The sequence below is a fragment of the Urocitellus parryii genome, chromosome 11 (genome assembly GCF_045843805.1).
Source record: "Urocitellus parryii isolate mUroPar1 chromosome 11, mUroPar1.hap1, whole genome shotgun sequence".
In the NCBI taxonomy this organism is placed as follows: Eukaryota; Metazoa; Chordata; class Mammalia; order Rodentia; family Sciuridae; genus Urocitellus; species Urocitellus parryii.
This window is the reverse complement of record NC_135541.1, coordinates 29,548,270-29,563,027: the sequence shown is the minus strand read 5'-3', so window position 1 is coordinate 29,563,027 and position 14,758 is coordinate 29,548,270. Positions and strand designations below refer to the sequence as shown.

Here is a 14,758-nt window from a genome sequence, read left to right as displayed (position 1 = left end):
TCCCGGGCCCTGTGCAGGGAAGTGGGCCCGGCCCGCGGTGAGAGCCTATTGGCTGGTGCTGCGGACTCCCCGTCTGGATTGGCCGGAGCCACGCCCCTCGGTGTTGCGCGGGAACCGGCGGAGGAGGTAATTTTTCTTCCCACGCGCGGCCTCGGGAGGGTGGGAACCCAGTCTTAACGCCTGCGGTGTTTGTCTGCACCGTTCCGGAATGCTTTGGGTGGGCAGGGCGGATTCCCAAAAGAGGGGGCACTGCCTGAACTGAGCTTAAAATAGGCTTATGAGTTAGGCCAGAAGAAGGGTATTGGGGGAAAGAAAGGTGTTCTGGGCATGGGCAAATTCCCTGGAAAGATGGAGAGCTTAGTGCGGGCGGAGAGCATTCCACAGAACAAGGATGCTGAGGTTATAAAGCGACTGACTTTATAATAGGGAAGCATTTGAAAAAGTCCAAGCGATGAAGTAAAATAGAATTAAGGTTCTGGTAGTGGGGATGATGAGGAAGGGTCCATTTGGAAAGCAATTAGAAAGTACAGTTGACCTAGACGGTGTTTGGGCATGACTCTTACTACCGTGAGAGAGGAGAGAGGTATTAGGAGTAGTAGTCTCTTCCCAGGGACTCTAGTTTTCATTCCCTGGGCCCAGCAACCAGATTCTCCTTGTTTATTGTTTCTAGGGCGTCTTTTAACTTTTCTCCCCCTACTGAGTCCTTTTCGTCATTATTGAGTTGCTTGGACTTATCCCCTTCTTTTTAAAAAAAGAAACACCGTCCTCCATTCCATTAATTAAATTAACAAACATTTACAGTGTTTACCTGGCTTTGAGAACACAACAATTAACAGAAGAGATCTAGTCCTGGTCCTCCTGGAGGTTTTTTTTTTGTTGTTGTTTTGTTTGTTTTTTACAGTCAAGTAGGGTGAGCAGGGCTGGATTATGGCTCAGTAGTAGAGGCACTGGGTTTGATCCTCAGCACCACATAAAAATAAATAAAAGTATTGTGTCCATCTACAACTAAAGATATATATTTTTTAAAGTAGGGTAAGCAGACACTAACTGGAAGAATCACAATTAAGTGTGAAATTACAGTTAACAGCTATAATGGAGGGTTGGGATTGTGGCTCAGTGGCAGAGTGCTTGCCTCACACTTGTGAGCCTCAGCATCACGTAAAAATAAATAAAGTAAAGGTACTGTGTCCATCAAAACTAAAAAATATTTTTAAAAAATAAGAGCTGTAATGGAGACCTAAGAGAGTAAGGTGCTTGAACATTTAAGCCAAAACCTAAAAAATGATTGGATATTAGGAAATAGAAAAGCTCTCTCCAAGCAGAGGAAATGGAGTGTATGAAGCCTCAAAGTGGACAGACAACTTTGGAGATTTAAGCAACTAAATTCAGGTAAATGTGGCTTGAGCATAGTAAGAGGAGAGGATGAAACAAGTACAGCCCTGGTACATGGACCTTCAAGTCTATATTAACAGTATTGACTCATTCTTTTTTTTAATATTTATTTTTTAGTTTTAGGTGGACACAATATCTTTATTTTACATTTATGTGGTACTGAGGATCAAACCCAGTGCCTCATGCATGGTAGGTGAGCACTCTACCACTGAGCCACAACCCCATCCCCAGTATTGGCTCATTCTAAGAGCAAGAGATATGACAGCCAAAGCCCTCAAAAAGATTCTTAGCGATCCTATCCCACCTTCCCATCTCTTACTGTTCACTCATTCTATTTAACCACATTGGCCTGCCTAATGTACCACAAACATGCCAGTCACCCTTCTTAGAGTCTTTCCACTAGCTTCTTGGAATGCCTCCTCTGTGTATCCACATAGCTAACTCCAGCTGCTTTAAGTTATCTGTCAAATATTACTTTTTTTTAGTTGTAGATGAACACAGTATCTTTATTTTTATGTGGTGCTGAGCATCAAACCCAGTGTCTCACACATGCTAGGCAAGCACTCTACCACTGAGCTACAACCACAGCCCCAAATATTACGTTAATAAGACCTACCTTGACCACATTATTTAAAATTGCAACATTTCATTCCCATTCTGGCATTTTATGCCCTTCATTTTCTCTACTTTTCCTCTTTATGCTAATAGTATTGCCTTCTAACATCCCATATAATTTACTTATTATGTGTTTGTATTGTCTACCCCTATTAGAATATAAGCTCCATGAGGACAGGAATTTTTGATTTTTTTTTTTTTTTTTAGTTGTAGGTGGACACAATACCTTTATTTTATTTATTTATATGTGGTGCTGAGGATCAAACCCAGGGCCTCACACATGCTTGGCAAGTGCTGTACCACTGAGGCTCAACTCCAGCCTAGGAATCTTTGATGGTTTGTGATTTGTTTACTGAATAAACAGCTTGACACATAGTAGGCAATCCATATATATTTGTTTAAGGAATTAATGGGAAGTCATTAAAGGTTGTAAGAAAGGAATTGACATGATCATATCTTGAAAAGGTTACTTTGCTCTTTGGAAAATTGTAGAATAAATTGTGGAAGTGAGTGAGTTTGGTAAAAGAAGTCTGGCCATGAAAGGGAGGAGAGTGGGTCTTGGTTGGAAGATTGGAGGAACAGGACCCTGGGGAAAAAGAGAGATCCTTCCTTCACATAAAAGGAGAAAGAAGGAGGTCAATGCAAATGGAGGGAGGTTTGTATTGTTTTTTTCACTGAAGGAGGCTCTTTTATTTATTTTTTTAGTTGTCGGTGGACCTTTAATTTTATTTATTTATGTGTGGTGCTGAGAATTGAACCCAGTACCTCACACATGCTAGGCAAGTAGTCTACCACTGAGCTACAACCTCAGCCCCAGAAAGCAAGCTCTTTTGATGAAAATGAGATGGTAAAGTTGAAACCTTGAGGTAAGAGTTTGAAATAGGCTTGGGATTGCAGCATAGCCAGAGTATAAGAGTGCACACTCAGTTTGAAAGATCAAGTTGTTTAATCTCTACAAACCTTCATTTTCTCATAGCTAAAATGGAGGTAGGCCAACTACTGTGGTGCATGCCTGTAATCCTGGAGGATCATAAGTTCAAAGCCAGCCTCAGCAACTTAGCAAGAAAAAAAAAATAAAAAGGGCCGAGGATGGAGTTCAGTGGCTAAGCACTCTTGGGTTCAATTCCCAGACCATAAATAAATAAATGGAAGCAGTAGTAGTAAATAAATAAATAAAATGGAGGCAGTAGTAGTACCTGCCTTGGGGAGCCATCAGGAAATTGAAACACTTCATGGGGTCTTACATAAACACTGTTAGCCTCTTTTTTTCTGTTAGAGAAAAGGCAGCCAGAAGAACAGTCAGAGCAGTGACCTTATTGCTAATGGTCAGTAATAATTGCTAGATCAGAAAGTTATTAGGATAAAAGTAGTTCATCTCTTCTCCCATTGATTTGCCATCTAGTCTTAGGCAAATCTTTTTTCCCTCTCTGATCCTTGGTTTCTCCTTTTTATCAAATAAAGGTTTTAGTGTAACCATGAAATATTTCTAAGTGGAGAAACCTCCCACCCACCCCATGCCCCCAGATACCTTGAAACAACAACATCATAATAAGCATCAGGAACCCGTAAATACTCCCCAACAGAAGACTTTGGTCCTTGGCCCATATTGACCCTGGCTTGTTACTCTGAATTTCTCATGTTAGTGTTCCTGTGCTGGTCATGCCTCTCAGTGCCACAGAGAGCCAAGAGCAAACCCTAGGTGTCTTGAGACTGCATGAGAAAAATTAGATACTCTGTGAGTGGTATAGGGATAGAAGTGACTGTAACTACTGTGAGGCCTCAAGATTCAGTCTCATTGTGACCAACTACTTGGGCTGGGTCTTTTTCTTCCAGGCCATCATGAGGAAACTTCGAGCAGCTGTGGGAAGTAATCTGAGAAAGCAGGCAGCCAGCCAGGAGAGAAGGAAGAAACGTGCCCCCGATAGTAGCCAGTCTGCTCCTAAGGGTAAGAAGCTTGGTCCTAGCCAAAGACTCCAGAGGCTGGTTTCATTGGCTGTGAAAGGGTGCAGATTTGGACTGAGAAGGGAGCCTGGTATGACTTAAAGCATTAAGACACTATTTAAGGGCATAATTCTGTGTTGCTGTGTGACTTTGGGATAATTGCTCTAATTGGCTACTTTTTTACCAATAATACAGAGCAATAGCCTGTGCTTTTCTTCCTTCATGTGACTTTCATGGGATCAAATGAGTTTATGAGCCTGAAAGTGTTTTGTAAATAGGGACCTTGCGTAGATATTTATCATGTCTAACTAAAACTGTTGGGTTTTCATCATGGCCCAGAGACAACAGAGCCAGCAGTATCACTCTGAGAAAATTAAGGCCCTAAATCGGGTCAAGGCTACTTACAGCTTGAGAACTGTGGTTGACTCTAGCTCCAAAGCTTAAGCACTAGACTGGGAGTAGGGGAGGTCCTGTATAGAGTACACCGCCACAGGCTTCTATGTCCTGGGTTCCTCCTGAGGTGGGTTCCCTATGCAGGGAGGATCTCTGAGTGTCCTGGGACTCCTGCAGACCTGGCCAATCAGCAAGAAGAGGAGATATTTCAGGCCTCTGTCTCCCCGTACCATCTATTCAGAAATAGAACTGAAATAACAGCCTTCAGGAAGAGTCTACTGAGCTGGTATGACACAGAGAAGCGGGACCTACCCTGGAGAAGACAGGTAAGCAGATGAGGAACAAGGAGGATTGGGCAGGAGAATGGCATCCAGGACCTTCCATACTAACTTCCCACCTGGGCTTGCACTGACAGGCAGAAGATGAGGAGGACCTGGATAGGCGAGCATATGCAGGTCAGTACATCTCCTGAAAGCAGGGGTACCTTGCCTGGAAATGTACAGGTCTGCAAGGCAGGTTAGCAGTACTCTCATGCCAACCCCTCTCCCCTAGTGTGGGTGTCAGAGGTTATGCTGCAGCAGACCCAGGTTGCCACAGTGATCAACTACTATACCCGGTGGATGCAGGTGACACCAGGGAAAAGAGGGGAGGGTTGGGCCAGACCCCAGAAAAGAGCCTGTACTTTGGGATGTGTGTAGAGAAATCTTCCTTCACTGCCCTAACCCTTGATCTCTTCTTTTCTGCTTTGGAACTATAGAAATGGCCAACACTGCAGAACCTGGCCAATGCTTCTCTGGAGGTAAAAGCTATCCTTGGGTAGTGAGAATGGGGACAACTGAGGGACTGACCACTTATCTATTTGACCTGTGACCCCACCTACAGGAGGTGAACCAACTTTGGGCCGGCCTGGGCTACTATTCTCGAGGCCGGCGACTACAGGAGGGAGCTCGGAAGGTAAGGGGTTGTCAAGGGCAGGGTGTAGAAGCCTGGGGCCTCAAGTGTTTCATAACCTTAAACCTTACCCCAATCAGGTGGTAGAAGAGCTAGGGGGCCACATGCCCCGTACAGCAGACACCCTACAGCAGCTCCTACCTGGTGTGGGGCGGTACACAGCTGGAGCCATTGCTTCCATTGCCTTTGGTCAGGTGAGACCATTGCCCACCCATACTTTGTGTGTGCTATCTCCGAGCCAAGGCTAAGTTCTGAACTTCTCTGTACAAGGCAACCGGTGTGGTGGATGGGAATGTAGTACGGGTGCTGTGCCGTGTCCGAGCCATTGGTGCTGATTCCAAGAGCACCCTTGTCTCTCAGCATCTCTGGTATGATACTGGAATAATGGGGGACTATGGGAGGGGTATCTTCAAAGGGTCTTTTCCTCACAGAGGTGTTCTCTTCTTGTAGGAGCCTAGCCCAGCAGCTAGTGGATCCAAACCGACCAGGGGACTTTAATCAAGCAGCCATGGAACTGGGGGCCACGGTGTGCACCCCACAGCGGCCTCTCTGCAGCCAGTGCCCTGTGCAGAGCTTGTGCAGGGCACGCCAGAGGGTGAGCCTCTTGGGGAGGGAGCACTTAGGAATCCTAGGGTATGGCCCTTGCCCCATGACACCCCACCCTGTCTCTCAGGTAGAGCAGGAACAGTTCTCAGCTTCATGGAACCTGCAAGGCACTCCTGACGTGGAGGACTGCAGTGAGTGCGGCCTTAACCCCAACCCCACCCTCTCCTGCCCCCTGTCAGGGAGCTGCCTATAGAAGCCTCTGTACTAGTTCTTTCTGAACTAGTAAGATCCTGCTGAGCAAGATCCTGCTGAGCCAGGCCAAGCCTGCTTTCTGGGCTTGGCACCTAAGCCTTCCTGGACTGAGCAGGGCTTGGGGATCTCTGTTTCCAGCTCCCATCACTGGAAAGTGCCAGCTGTGCCTGCCTTCCACAGAACCCTGGAACTACACTTTGGGAGTGGCCAACTTTCCCAGAAAGGCCAGCCGCAGGCCCCCCAGGGAGGAGTACCTGGCCATCTGTGTTCTGGAGCAGCCCAGAGCCCTTGGGGGTACCCACATTCTGCTGGTACAGAGGCCTAGCTCAGGTACCCGGATGCTGGGAGTAAAGTGGCACAATCAACAAGGAGGAGTAGCGAGAGGAGTCAGCAGCTAAGGCCTGACCCATACCTGGCTGCCCTCCCTCTCAGGTCTGCTGGCAGGACTATGGGAGTTCCCATCCGTGACCTTGGAGCACTCAGGACAGCATCAGCACAAGGACCTGCTGCAGAAACTACAGAGTTTGACTGGGCCTCTCCCTGCTACCCACCTCCAGTACCTTGGAGAGGTAAGTAAAAGTGGAGGGACCAGGACTGATGACCTCTGTGGCCACATCCACAGATCTATTTCAACCCCCTGATCCTCCTCCCAGGTGAGCCACACTTTCTCTCATATCAAGCTGACATATCAAGTATATGGTCTGGCCCTGGAAGGGCAGACCCCAGTGACCACACCACCTGGTGCTCGATGGCTGACCCGAGAGGAATTTCACACCGCAGCTGTTTCCACCGCCATGAAAAAGGTACTACCTTTGTCTTCATTTCCCCTTTTGTTTCCTACATTGTCTATATGAACCAATTACTGTGTAAATAGGCACACACACATACACACACACACACACATTTTAAGCTAAAGTACTGGGGCATAATGTCAAGGGCAGAAAATAGAAGTTTGGCTCTTTTGGAGAAGATGCCAGCCCTGTCCTCACCCCTTACTCTTGGCTAGGTGTTCCGTGTATATGAGGACCATCAGCCAGGGACCTGCAAGGTAAGTCTCATGGCCCTTACCCATCCTTCTGTCTCCAGATCTGAATCCGTGGGTTTTCAGTCATTTACTGGTTCATGTCTGGGTGAACATTCTTCATTCCAGGCTTTCATGGGGTCAGAGGAATAGTTCTTGATCTGAGGACTTTACAGTTGTTGGGTACAGGGTGGGGGGACAAGAGCAAAGTAATGAGGGCAAAACAGTGTGAAATGTTTGTGCAAAGGTAGGGCATTATGCAGGCTGCAATGCCCAAGGAGCCATGAACGTTTGGTTAGCTGGAGAAGTTGGCAGAGCCTGCCCAGGTAAGCCAAGGCATAAAAACCAAGCTGCCAAATCATTTAAGGTGGAAGAGAGGAGCCAAATTCGTACCTCAGGAAGATTTCCTCAGGCTGCTTTTTGTAGAGTTAGGCAGATAAGATATTTGGAGGCAGCTCTACATATCAGGATAGAACCTGAGCTAGATTGATAAAGAGGAGATACTGGAAAGAATTCCATGATGTCCTCTCCTCAGTACCTCCCTCTTTTGGCTTCTACACAGGGTTCCAAAAGGTCTCAATTGTCTTCTCCAACCAGCCAGAAAAAGCCCAGCCGGAAAAAGCCCAACCGGGGCCAGCAAGTCCTGGATAGTTTCTTTTGGCCTCATATCCCCACTGACACACCCAGCCTCAACAGTGCAGCCCAGTGATGCCTCTGAAAGTCCCTATCCCTGAGAGTCCTATTGTTTAATAAAGTGCTTATTTTTTTTTTTATTTTTTGGGGTACTAGGGATTGAACTGAGGGGCACTCAATCACTAAGTCACATCCCCAGCCTTATTTTGTAGTTTATTTAGAGACAGGGTCTCACTGGGTTCTGGAGCAGCCCAGAACCCTTGGGGGTACCCGCAGAGGCCTAACTCAGATACCTGGATGCTGGGAGCAAAGTAGCACAATCAACAGGGAGGAGTAGAGAAAGGAGTCAGCAGCTGAGGCCTGACCCATAACTGGCTGCTCTCCCTCTCAGGTCTACTGGCAGGACTATGGGAGTTCCTATCTGTGACCTTGGAGCATTCAGGGCAGCTGGCTATTGCTGAAGCTGGCTTTGAACCTGTGATCATCCTGTCTCAGCCTCCCAAGCTGCTGGGATTACAGGCATGTGCCACTGCGTCCAGCTAAAGTGCTTATTTTTGTAGTCATTTTGGAAAAGTTGCATCCTCTCCCTAGCCCCTTTACTCCACACCTCTGAGGGACCCAGGAAGTATTGGGTCCTGATTCCCACTGGTTGAGCTTCCATACAGCTTTAGGCAGAGGGAGGAGGGTGTGTTCTGTCCACATAATCTGTTCTCCTTTCCCCAGGAAGTGATGGCTGCTGCAGGGAGCACCTGCCAAGAGTTGACACCCAACACTTTCTAGGTCTCAGGTCAGCTTGATTGGAGCAGTGGTATTATCCTAAGCAGGTGGTTGGGCTTAACCCTGAACCAGCCTGTCTCTACCTACATGGGTTGCTCCCTAGGGAGAAGGGAAGCACAGAAGAATTTGTCTTAATTACCTACCTCAAATACTAAGTCATTTATTTAGGGATGCATTTCACATATAGTGAAAATTCAGAAATGCAAAGGGTTAAAAAAAATCACAAATTTGGGGCAGAGAGGGAAATATGATCATAGGGGAACACAAAGGGGTGGGAGTGTAGCTCAGTAATAGAGCATGTTCCTCGCATGTGCAAGGTCCTAGGTTCAATCCCCATCTTGCAAAAAATAAATTAGTCCTACTCACATTAAAAAAAAAAAAAAGAACACAAAGGCTTGTATTAGTTATGTCTGTGACCTAATCATGTAATTTTTTTTATTGTTCTTTGTATCTTGTGAATGTATTAGATATTAAATTGTAAGAAATGTTTTATACTTAAACAAACAAAAAACAACACTTCTTGGAGCCCAGTGAGAGACTTAACTGCTGGCAGGTACTAAGGAGAAGCAGGGCACACCTGGCCTCTGAGGGTATTGCATTTCAATAGCTGGGCCTCCTCTGGGTGTGTCTCAGGCTACAAGAAAGTGGCTGCATCTAGCTCTGGCTGTCCTCAGGCTTTCTGGCTCCTGGCAGCTTCCTCTTGTATGGATTGCCACAGTGCTCGAATGTTGTCCTGGCCAAACCCTGTGGCCCCTTGCCTCTGAATCAGCTCCAAGAAGAAGGTATCCTCAGCAAAGAGGGACTTGGTAAAGACCTGAAGCAGAAACTTGCCTTTATCTCCATCTAGCAGTATTCCTTGTCGGGCCAGAACGCCAGGTATGAGCCCTGCAGCTAGGATCTGTTTTTCTTTGCCTGGCTGCTGGTAGTATGCTTCGGGAGGTGTCAGGAGGCGGCCTCCGGCCAAAGCCATACCCTCACTGGCCTCCATGATGTTCGGCGTATACAGTCCTACGTGCTGCAGGCCCGGCCCCCTGTGCCGAACCAGAAATTGCTCCACCTGGTCCTGTCTATAGGTAGCCCCCGGCAGAGACTCGGCCAGCACAAGGGTGGGGACAATGCTGCCGGGTGGAGTCTGCAGGGCCATGAGCCGCAGCCCCCCATTCCCCGACTCCGCTACCACTTCGAGGCCCAGCTCGGGATCCTCCCCTGGGTTCAACGGCAAGTGGTAAAAGCCCAGGCAGTCCTGGAACCAGCGCCTAAGTGTTGGGGAGCTGCCGGGTGTGCAAGCCAAGGTCAAGTGGTCCACGTGGCTGACCCAACCTGCATCGGGCTTGGAGGGCACCGGTCGGAAGCCCGGTAGGAAGGGCCCGTGATAGCCGGCACGCTCCAGCAACGTCAGGCTGAGGTTGCCAGCCGGTGAGCTGACCACAGCGTAGGTGGCGGAGCCCTGAGCATCCCGAACGTTAACTGGGGGCACCGGCACACGACAGCCCCGGGACGCCAGCACTTGGGCAGCGGTGCTCGCATCGTCCACATCGAAACACAAGTTCGTGGCGCTGGGCACAGCATGATGTGGGTCTAGACCGTACAGCGGCTCCCCGGGCCCCGCACCCTCATTCACCAAAAAGACGGCGTCTCCGCTGCGTAGGGCCAGTTGCCGCCAGCCACCTGCCTCCCGCGCCGCCAGGGGCTGGAAGCCAAAGAGGCACTGCAGATCCCGGGCTAGGGGCTGCCCGGCCGCCACTTGGAAGGCGATGTGACACAGGCGGCGGGCGTGCACGGCCATTACGCGCCTCGTGGCCAGCCGGGCGGTTCTTCTTCTAAGGCAGCTCCCTTGTCGTTCGGAACTCCAAGACTTTTGGTCCCAAGTTGGTTGTCCGGAGCCGGTTGGAAACTGGTGGAGTCCAGTTCTTCCCAGAGATCGTGTTCCTCGCTCTTTTCTAGGGAAGAAATGTAAAATTTAAGCCGGGTGGCCTTGGAAGCTCGGTTCACCTTACAGTGCCATCCAAAGTGGATCTACCTGGGGATCACCCGCCGGGCAAGGACGAGTAGTAAGGCCACGAGGAACCAGTACTGGGCGGAGCGCGACCGAAAGAGGGCCTATGACTCCGCCTTTGACACGCCTTCCTCCAGATCTGTCGCCTAGGATACAGTGGGGACACTGAGCTGCTCCTTCCCAGGGCCTCTGGCGGGGTCACACTCTTGGGCCTGGAGGCTCCTTCCTGGGTCCAGGAAATCACAATAGTCACCTTCATTTAATGCCAGGAACTGGATTCACACTCTACCCGTGACCTCAAAGCAAAGGACACAGCCCTTGTTGGTGAAGGATCCTGAATCCTTCCTTCACAAACAAGTGATTTCTTAGCAGTTTCATGCTTTTCTTCACAATTCAGGGGTTATCCTTTAAGTTCTTCTTCTTTTTTTTTTTTTTTTTTAAGAGAGAGAGAGAGAATATGAATCTTTTTTGTAGATGGACACAACACAATGCCTTTATTTTTATGTAGTGCTAAGAATTGAACCCCCACCCCCTAGGCCAGCGCTCTACTGCTGAGCCACAATCCCAGCCTGAAGTTCTTTTTTTAATATTAAAATGTTTAGAAGATTTTCATTCCCCTAAACAGTCCAGAAAAATTGATATAAAAAGATGGACCACCAATATGCCATCTACATGTCTCAGCTACATTTATCTCTCCAAGCCTACTTCTCTCAACATCTTTTGCTCCCTTGTCCCAAGAATTGTAGGGAGGGGGACCCTTTGTTGTTGTTGTTGTTTATTTTGTTGTTCCTGAAAAGAACAGCTGCACCCCACCCTGTCAGGACTAGAAATCAAGTCCTCTTTGCTCTTTGAAGCTTCCTAACTGGCCTTGAGCCAATGCTTTGGGGGTGAGTGGGGGTTCTAGCCTTGAGACCCAGGATTATGTGAGATCAGTGAAAGGAGGAAATTAAAAATCTGGTACTCAACTGGATGACCCTTTAAGGGTTAAGGAAGGGCATTCAAGAAGGGCAAAAGGCATAAGCAAAAAGCTCAGTGAGTATTAAGCTAAACTCGGGAGAAATAGCACTGGGGAGGCATTTGGTATGGACACTAATACAGTGATGAGTCCTGCTTCCCCACATGTTGAAGTTCGAACATTAAAGAAGCATGCCGAGGCAAGCATATGAAGCAGGGTTTATTTAAAAAGGGGTAACATAGACTTCTCCTGTGAGGGAGAATGGGACCATAGCTGGTATCCTGGTATCCCAAGAAGCAAGGTATTCTGCCCTTTTTATATGTCCTAGACTTCCTTTGTTCTCCTGCTTTCCCCCCTTATCTTTCTCCTTCCAGTGGAGGAGACTAGGCCCAAGAATGCTCGGTGGGAAGGCCAAAAGGTGGGAAATAGGTGGGCTGAAGGGGGAAGGGCAGGGGGGGTGTAGACAAGGACACATTAACCTTATAGCTCCCTGTAGGGTGGGGAAATTCCTGGGACAGGTTACCTTGGCAACAAGTTGGAGCAGGGGCAGGTTCTTGATAAGATCCCTCAGGAGACAGTCTCCAACTTCCCAGACTTGCTCACAATTGGCCTCCTAGATCCTACCTGACTCGATTTACCTATCTACACTGACTGCCTAATTCTAGCTACAACACCAAGGTTTGAGGCATTGCAAGAGATTCAGGAAGCCTTCTCTGTAGGGATTCACTGGCAATAAGAAAAAGGCAGAGTGCTCGCCTATCATGTGTGAGGCACTGGCTTCAATCCTCAGCACCACATAAAAATAAAGATATTGTGTCCACCTATAACTAAAAAAAACTTTTTTTTTTAAAGGAGGAGGCTATCATAAGGGAACAGGGCTTAGAAAAATAGGCCTGGATGGGTGTTCAAAACTGTAGACAGGAGGAGAGTACCTGGAAGCTGGTCAATGCTGCTTAAAGGCACTGGGTGTTATTCTGCAGACCACTGAATGTGAGAACATGAATTCCACAGACAAACTTGAGTTTAAAATTCACCCCTAGCACTTATTACCAAGACTTTTGGTGAGTTGTTTAACTTCTCTGAGCCTTAGTTTCCTCATCTGCAAAAATGGAGATAATAGGGCTGGGGATGTGGCTGAAGCCGTAGCACGCTCGCCTGGCATACACTGGGTTCGATCCTCAGCACCACATTCAAATAAAATAAAGATGTTGTGTCCACAGAAAACTAAAAAATATCAAAAAATTCTCTCTCTCTTAAAAAAAAATGGAGATAATAATGTCACAGGAGGGGCTGGGGATGTGGCTCAAGCAGTAGCGTGCTCATCTGGCATGCCTGAGGCCAGGGGTTCAATCCTCAGCACCACATACAAACAAAGATGTTGTGTCCACTGAAAACGAAAATAAATAAATATCTCTCAAAATAAATAAAAGGCACTTATTTAAAAAAATAAATAAAAAATAATGTCACAGGAGAATACATCTCTGAAGAGGGTTCCAAGGAGTTACCAGTGAGAAGAGGGAAATTGACCCAGAATCAGGAGGGTTCTTGACATACTTGACAGAAAATATTTTGGGCACTGTGGGTCAGAGGCATAGACAGATTTATTTAGGAAAGCAGATACATATTCAAGGGAGAATGAGGGCTATTTCCAGAGGCAGAGACAACAACCTGTTGGCATAGGGTGTTAATGTTTATAGAGGGCTGGAGCTAGGGGCTGGTCTATAAGTGGAAGTAGAGTTACACAATTTTGTGCCAGTTTTCCCTGTGCTTCCTCATTATCCTCTTTTCACCAGGGAATGGTTCAAGGGCATTGGCCAAAGGTGTACAGCTCAGGGGTAGAAGTTTATCAAGGCTGAAGTTCTGCATTTCAATGGTTTATGGGAACTTCCATTGAGATTCATTTTCTCCCTTTATTTCCAGATTCCTATCTCAATAGTAACTACCACATCAGGTAGTCATGAAATGAGGTAGAGTAAGTGTTCAGTAAATAGTAGCAGTTGCTACTGTGATTATTGTATTGTTTTATTTTCTCTCATTATACAATGTCATGGCACTTCCCAGAGGGTATTATATATTCTGCTAGAGGTAAGGGGGCAGGCACTTCACTGTCAAAGCCCAAGCTGCTTAATCAGAGTAGCTCAATAAATGGCCCAGAGAAAGCTTTGGCTCATTCCAAGGATTCCTAGGTAGCATTAACTCTCTTCACCCTCATCTCCAAAGGACTTCTTAGCCCCAGGCACTGTGGAAAGTATAGGGACTACCTTAGGGAAAGAGTGCCCTATCTCCTGCCTGGCCCCATTTTATTGATTATTTAATACATGACCTTGAGTAATGTTCTCCCTTATTACATGGCAAACTAAGATTGTATAATACCAACTCAGCTTCCTTCTTGGGAACAGGTTGATACTGAACCTTGGTCTTGTACTTAATCCTCAAATGACTGCAGAAGCAATGAAAGACAGAAGCTTTGTCATCCCTCCTTGCCAAAAGTATAACGATTACTAGATCCTAGATCGTGCTGAATTTCTCAGGTTGTACAGTGACATGGGAGAATTGCAGCCAGGCAAGAGGTCTAGGTTTTATCCTCTGAATTGGGTAGGGCCTGGAATGGTACTAACAGTGGCTCCTACTTGGCTGTCTGTGGGGCTCTGATTTTAGTGGAGTCTGAACACAGAGCCCTGGGAGTAGGGCTCTGGAAGAGCTGGGACAGAATGGGCTACCTTGACCCCTCAGAGTCAGAGCCCCACAGAGCAGCTTTAGAATCTACAGACCTTTGTCCCAGCCTCAGGAGTTTGCACTCAATAGTCCCAGTTATAGACAGGGGCTGGGTTTGTGGCTCAGTGGGAGAGCATTTGCCTGGCACTTATGAGGCACTGGGTTCGATCCTCAGCACTACATGAAAATAAATAAATAAAATAAAGGTATTGTGCCCATCTACAACTTAAAAACAGCAGAAACGGGAACCCTGGCCATTCATTTCCCACCTGCTCCAGAGGGGAAAGGTTTGTGGAGGCTAAGTGGGAGCTGTCTGAAAGATAAGGGTGATTTTCACTGGAGCATGTTGCTCTGCAAGGGTTTGCCAGGGCACAGACTGGACTCTCGGGCTGAAGGTAGAAGTGGTTGTGCATGTTGGTCTCCCTCTGAGACAGATTCCATTTCCTGCAGCTCTACTGGATTCCAGATCATGGCCCACAAAACTCCTTGTTCCCTTACTGTCAGCAACCTGCCGGACTTTTCTCAAGGCCTTCCTGCTGCGGCTATAGCTCAGGGGAGATATGCAGCTAGA

At 47.4% G+C, this 14,758-nt stretch overlaps 2 protein-coding genes across 2 annotated transcripts; one reads left to right on the top strand and one right to left on the bottom strand.

Moving 5' to 3' along the window:
- Positions 1-90: 90 nt before the first annotated feature.
- Mutyh (mutY DNA glycosylase) lies at positions 91-7,846 on the top strand. The gene is made up of 16 exons (XM_026397786.2): positions 91-126; positions 3,841-3,952; positions 4,519-4,667; positions 4,757-4,796; positions 4,894-4,967; positions 5,099-5,140; positions 5,224-5,295; positions 5,373-5,486; positions 5,563-5,660; positions 5,743-5,887; positions 5,966-6,029; positions 6,229-6,420; positions 6,523-6,659; positions 6,744-6,893; positions 7,097-7,138; positions 7,674-7,846. Exons 2-16 carry the CDS (start codon positions 3,847-3,849, stop codon positions 7,818-7,820), a joined length of 1,572 nt encoding a protein of 523 aa, XP_026253571.2. The 5' UTR covers positions 91-126; positions 3,841-3,846; the 3' UTR covers positions 7,821-7,846.
- Positions 7,847-8,937: 1,091 nt separating this feature from the next.
- Hpdl (4-hydroxyphenylpyruvate dioxygenase like) lies at positions 8,938-10,577 on the bottom strand. Its single transcript, XM_026397796.2, has 2 exons — positions 10,542-10,577; positions 8,938-10,461 (listed from the first exon to the last, which is right to left on the bottom strand). The coding sequence occupies exon 2, from the start codon at positions 10,305-10,307 to the stop codon at positions 9,192-9,194; it is 1,116 nt and encodes a 371-aa protein (XP_026253581.2). The 5' UTR covers positions 10,308-10,461; positions 10,542-10,577; the 3' UTR covers positions 8,938-9,191.
- Between the last annotated feature and the right edge of the window lie 4,181 nt (positions 10,578-14,758).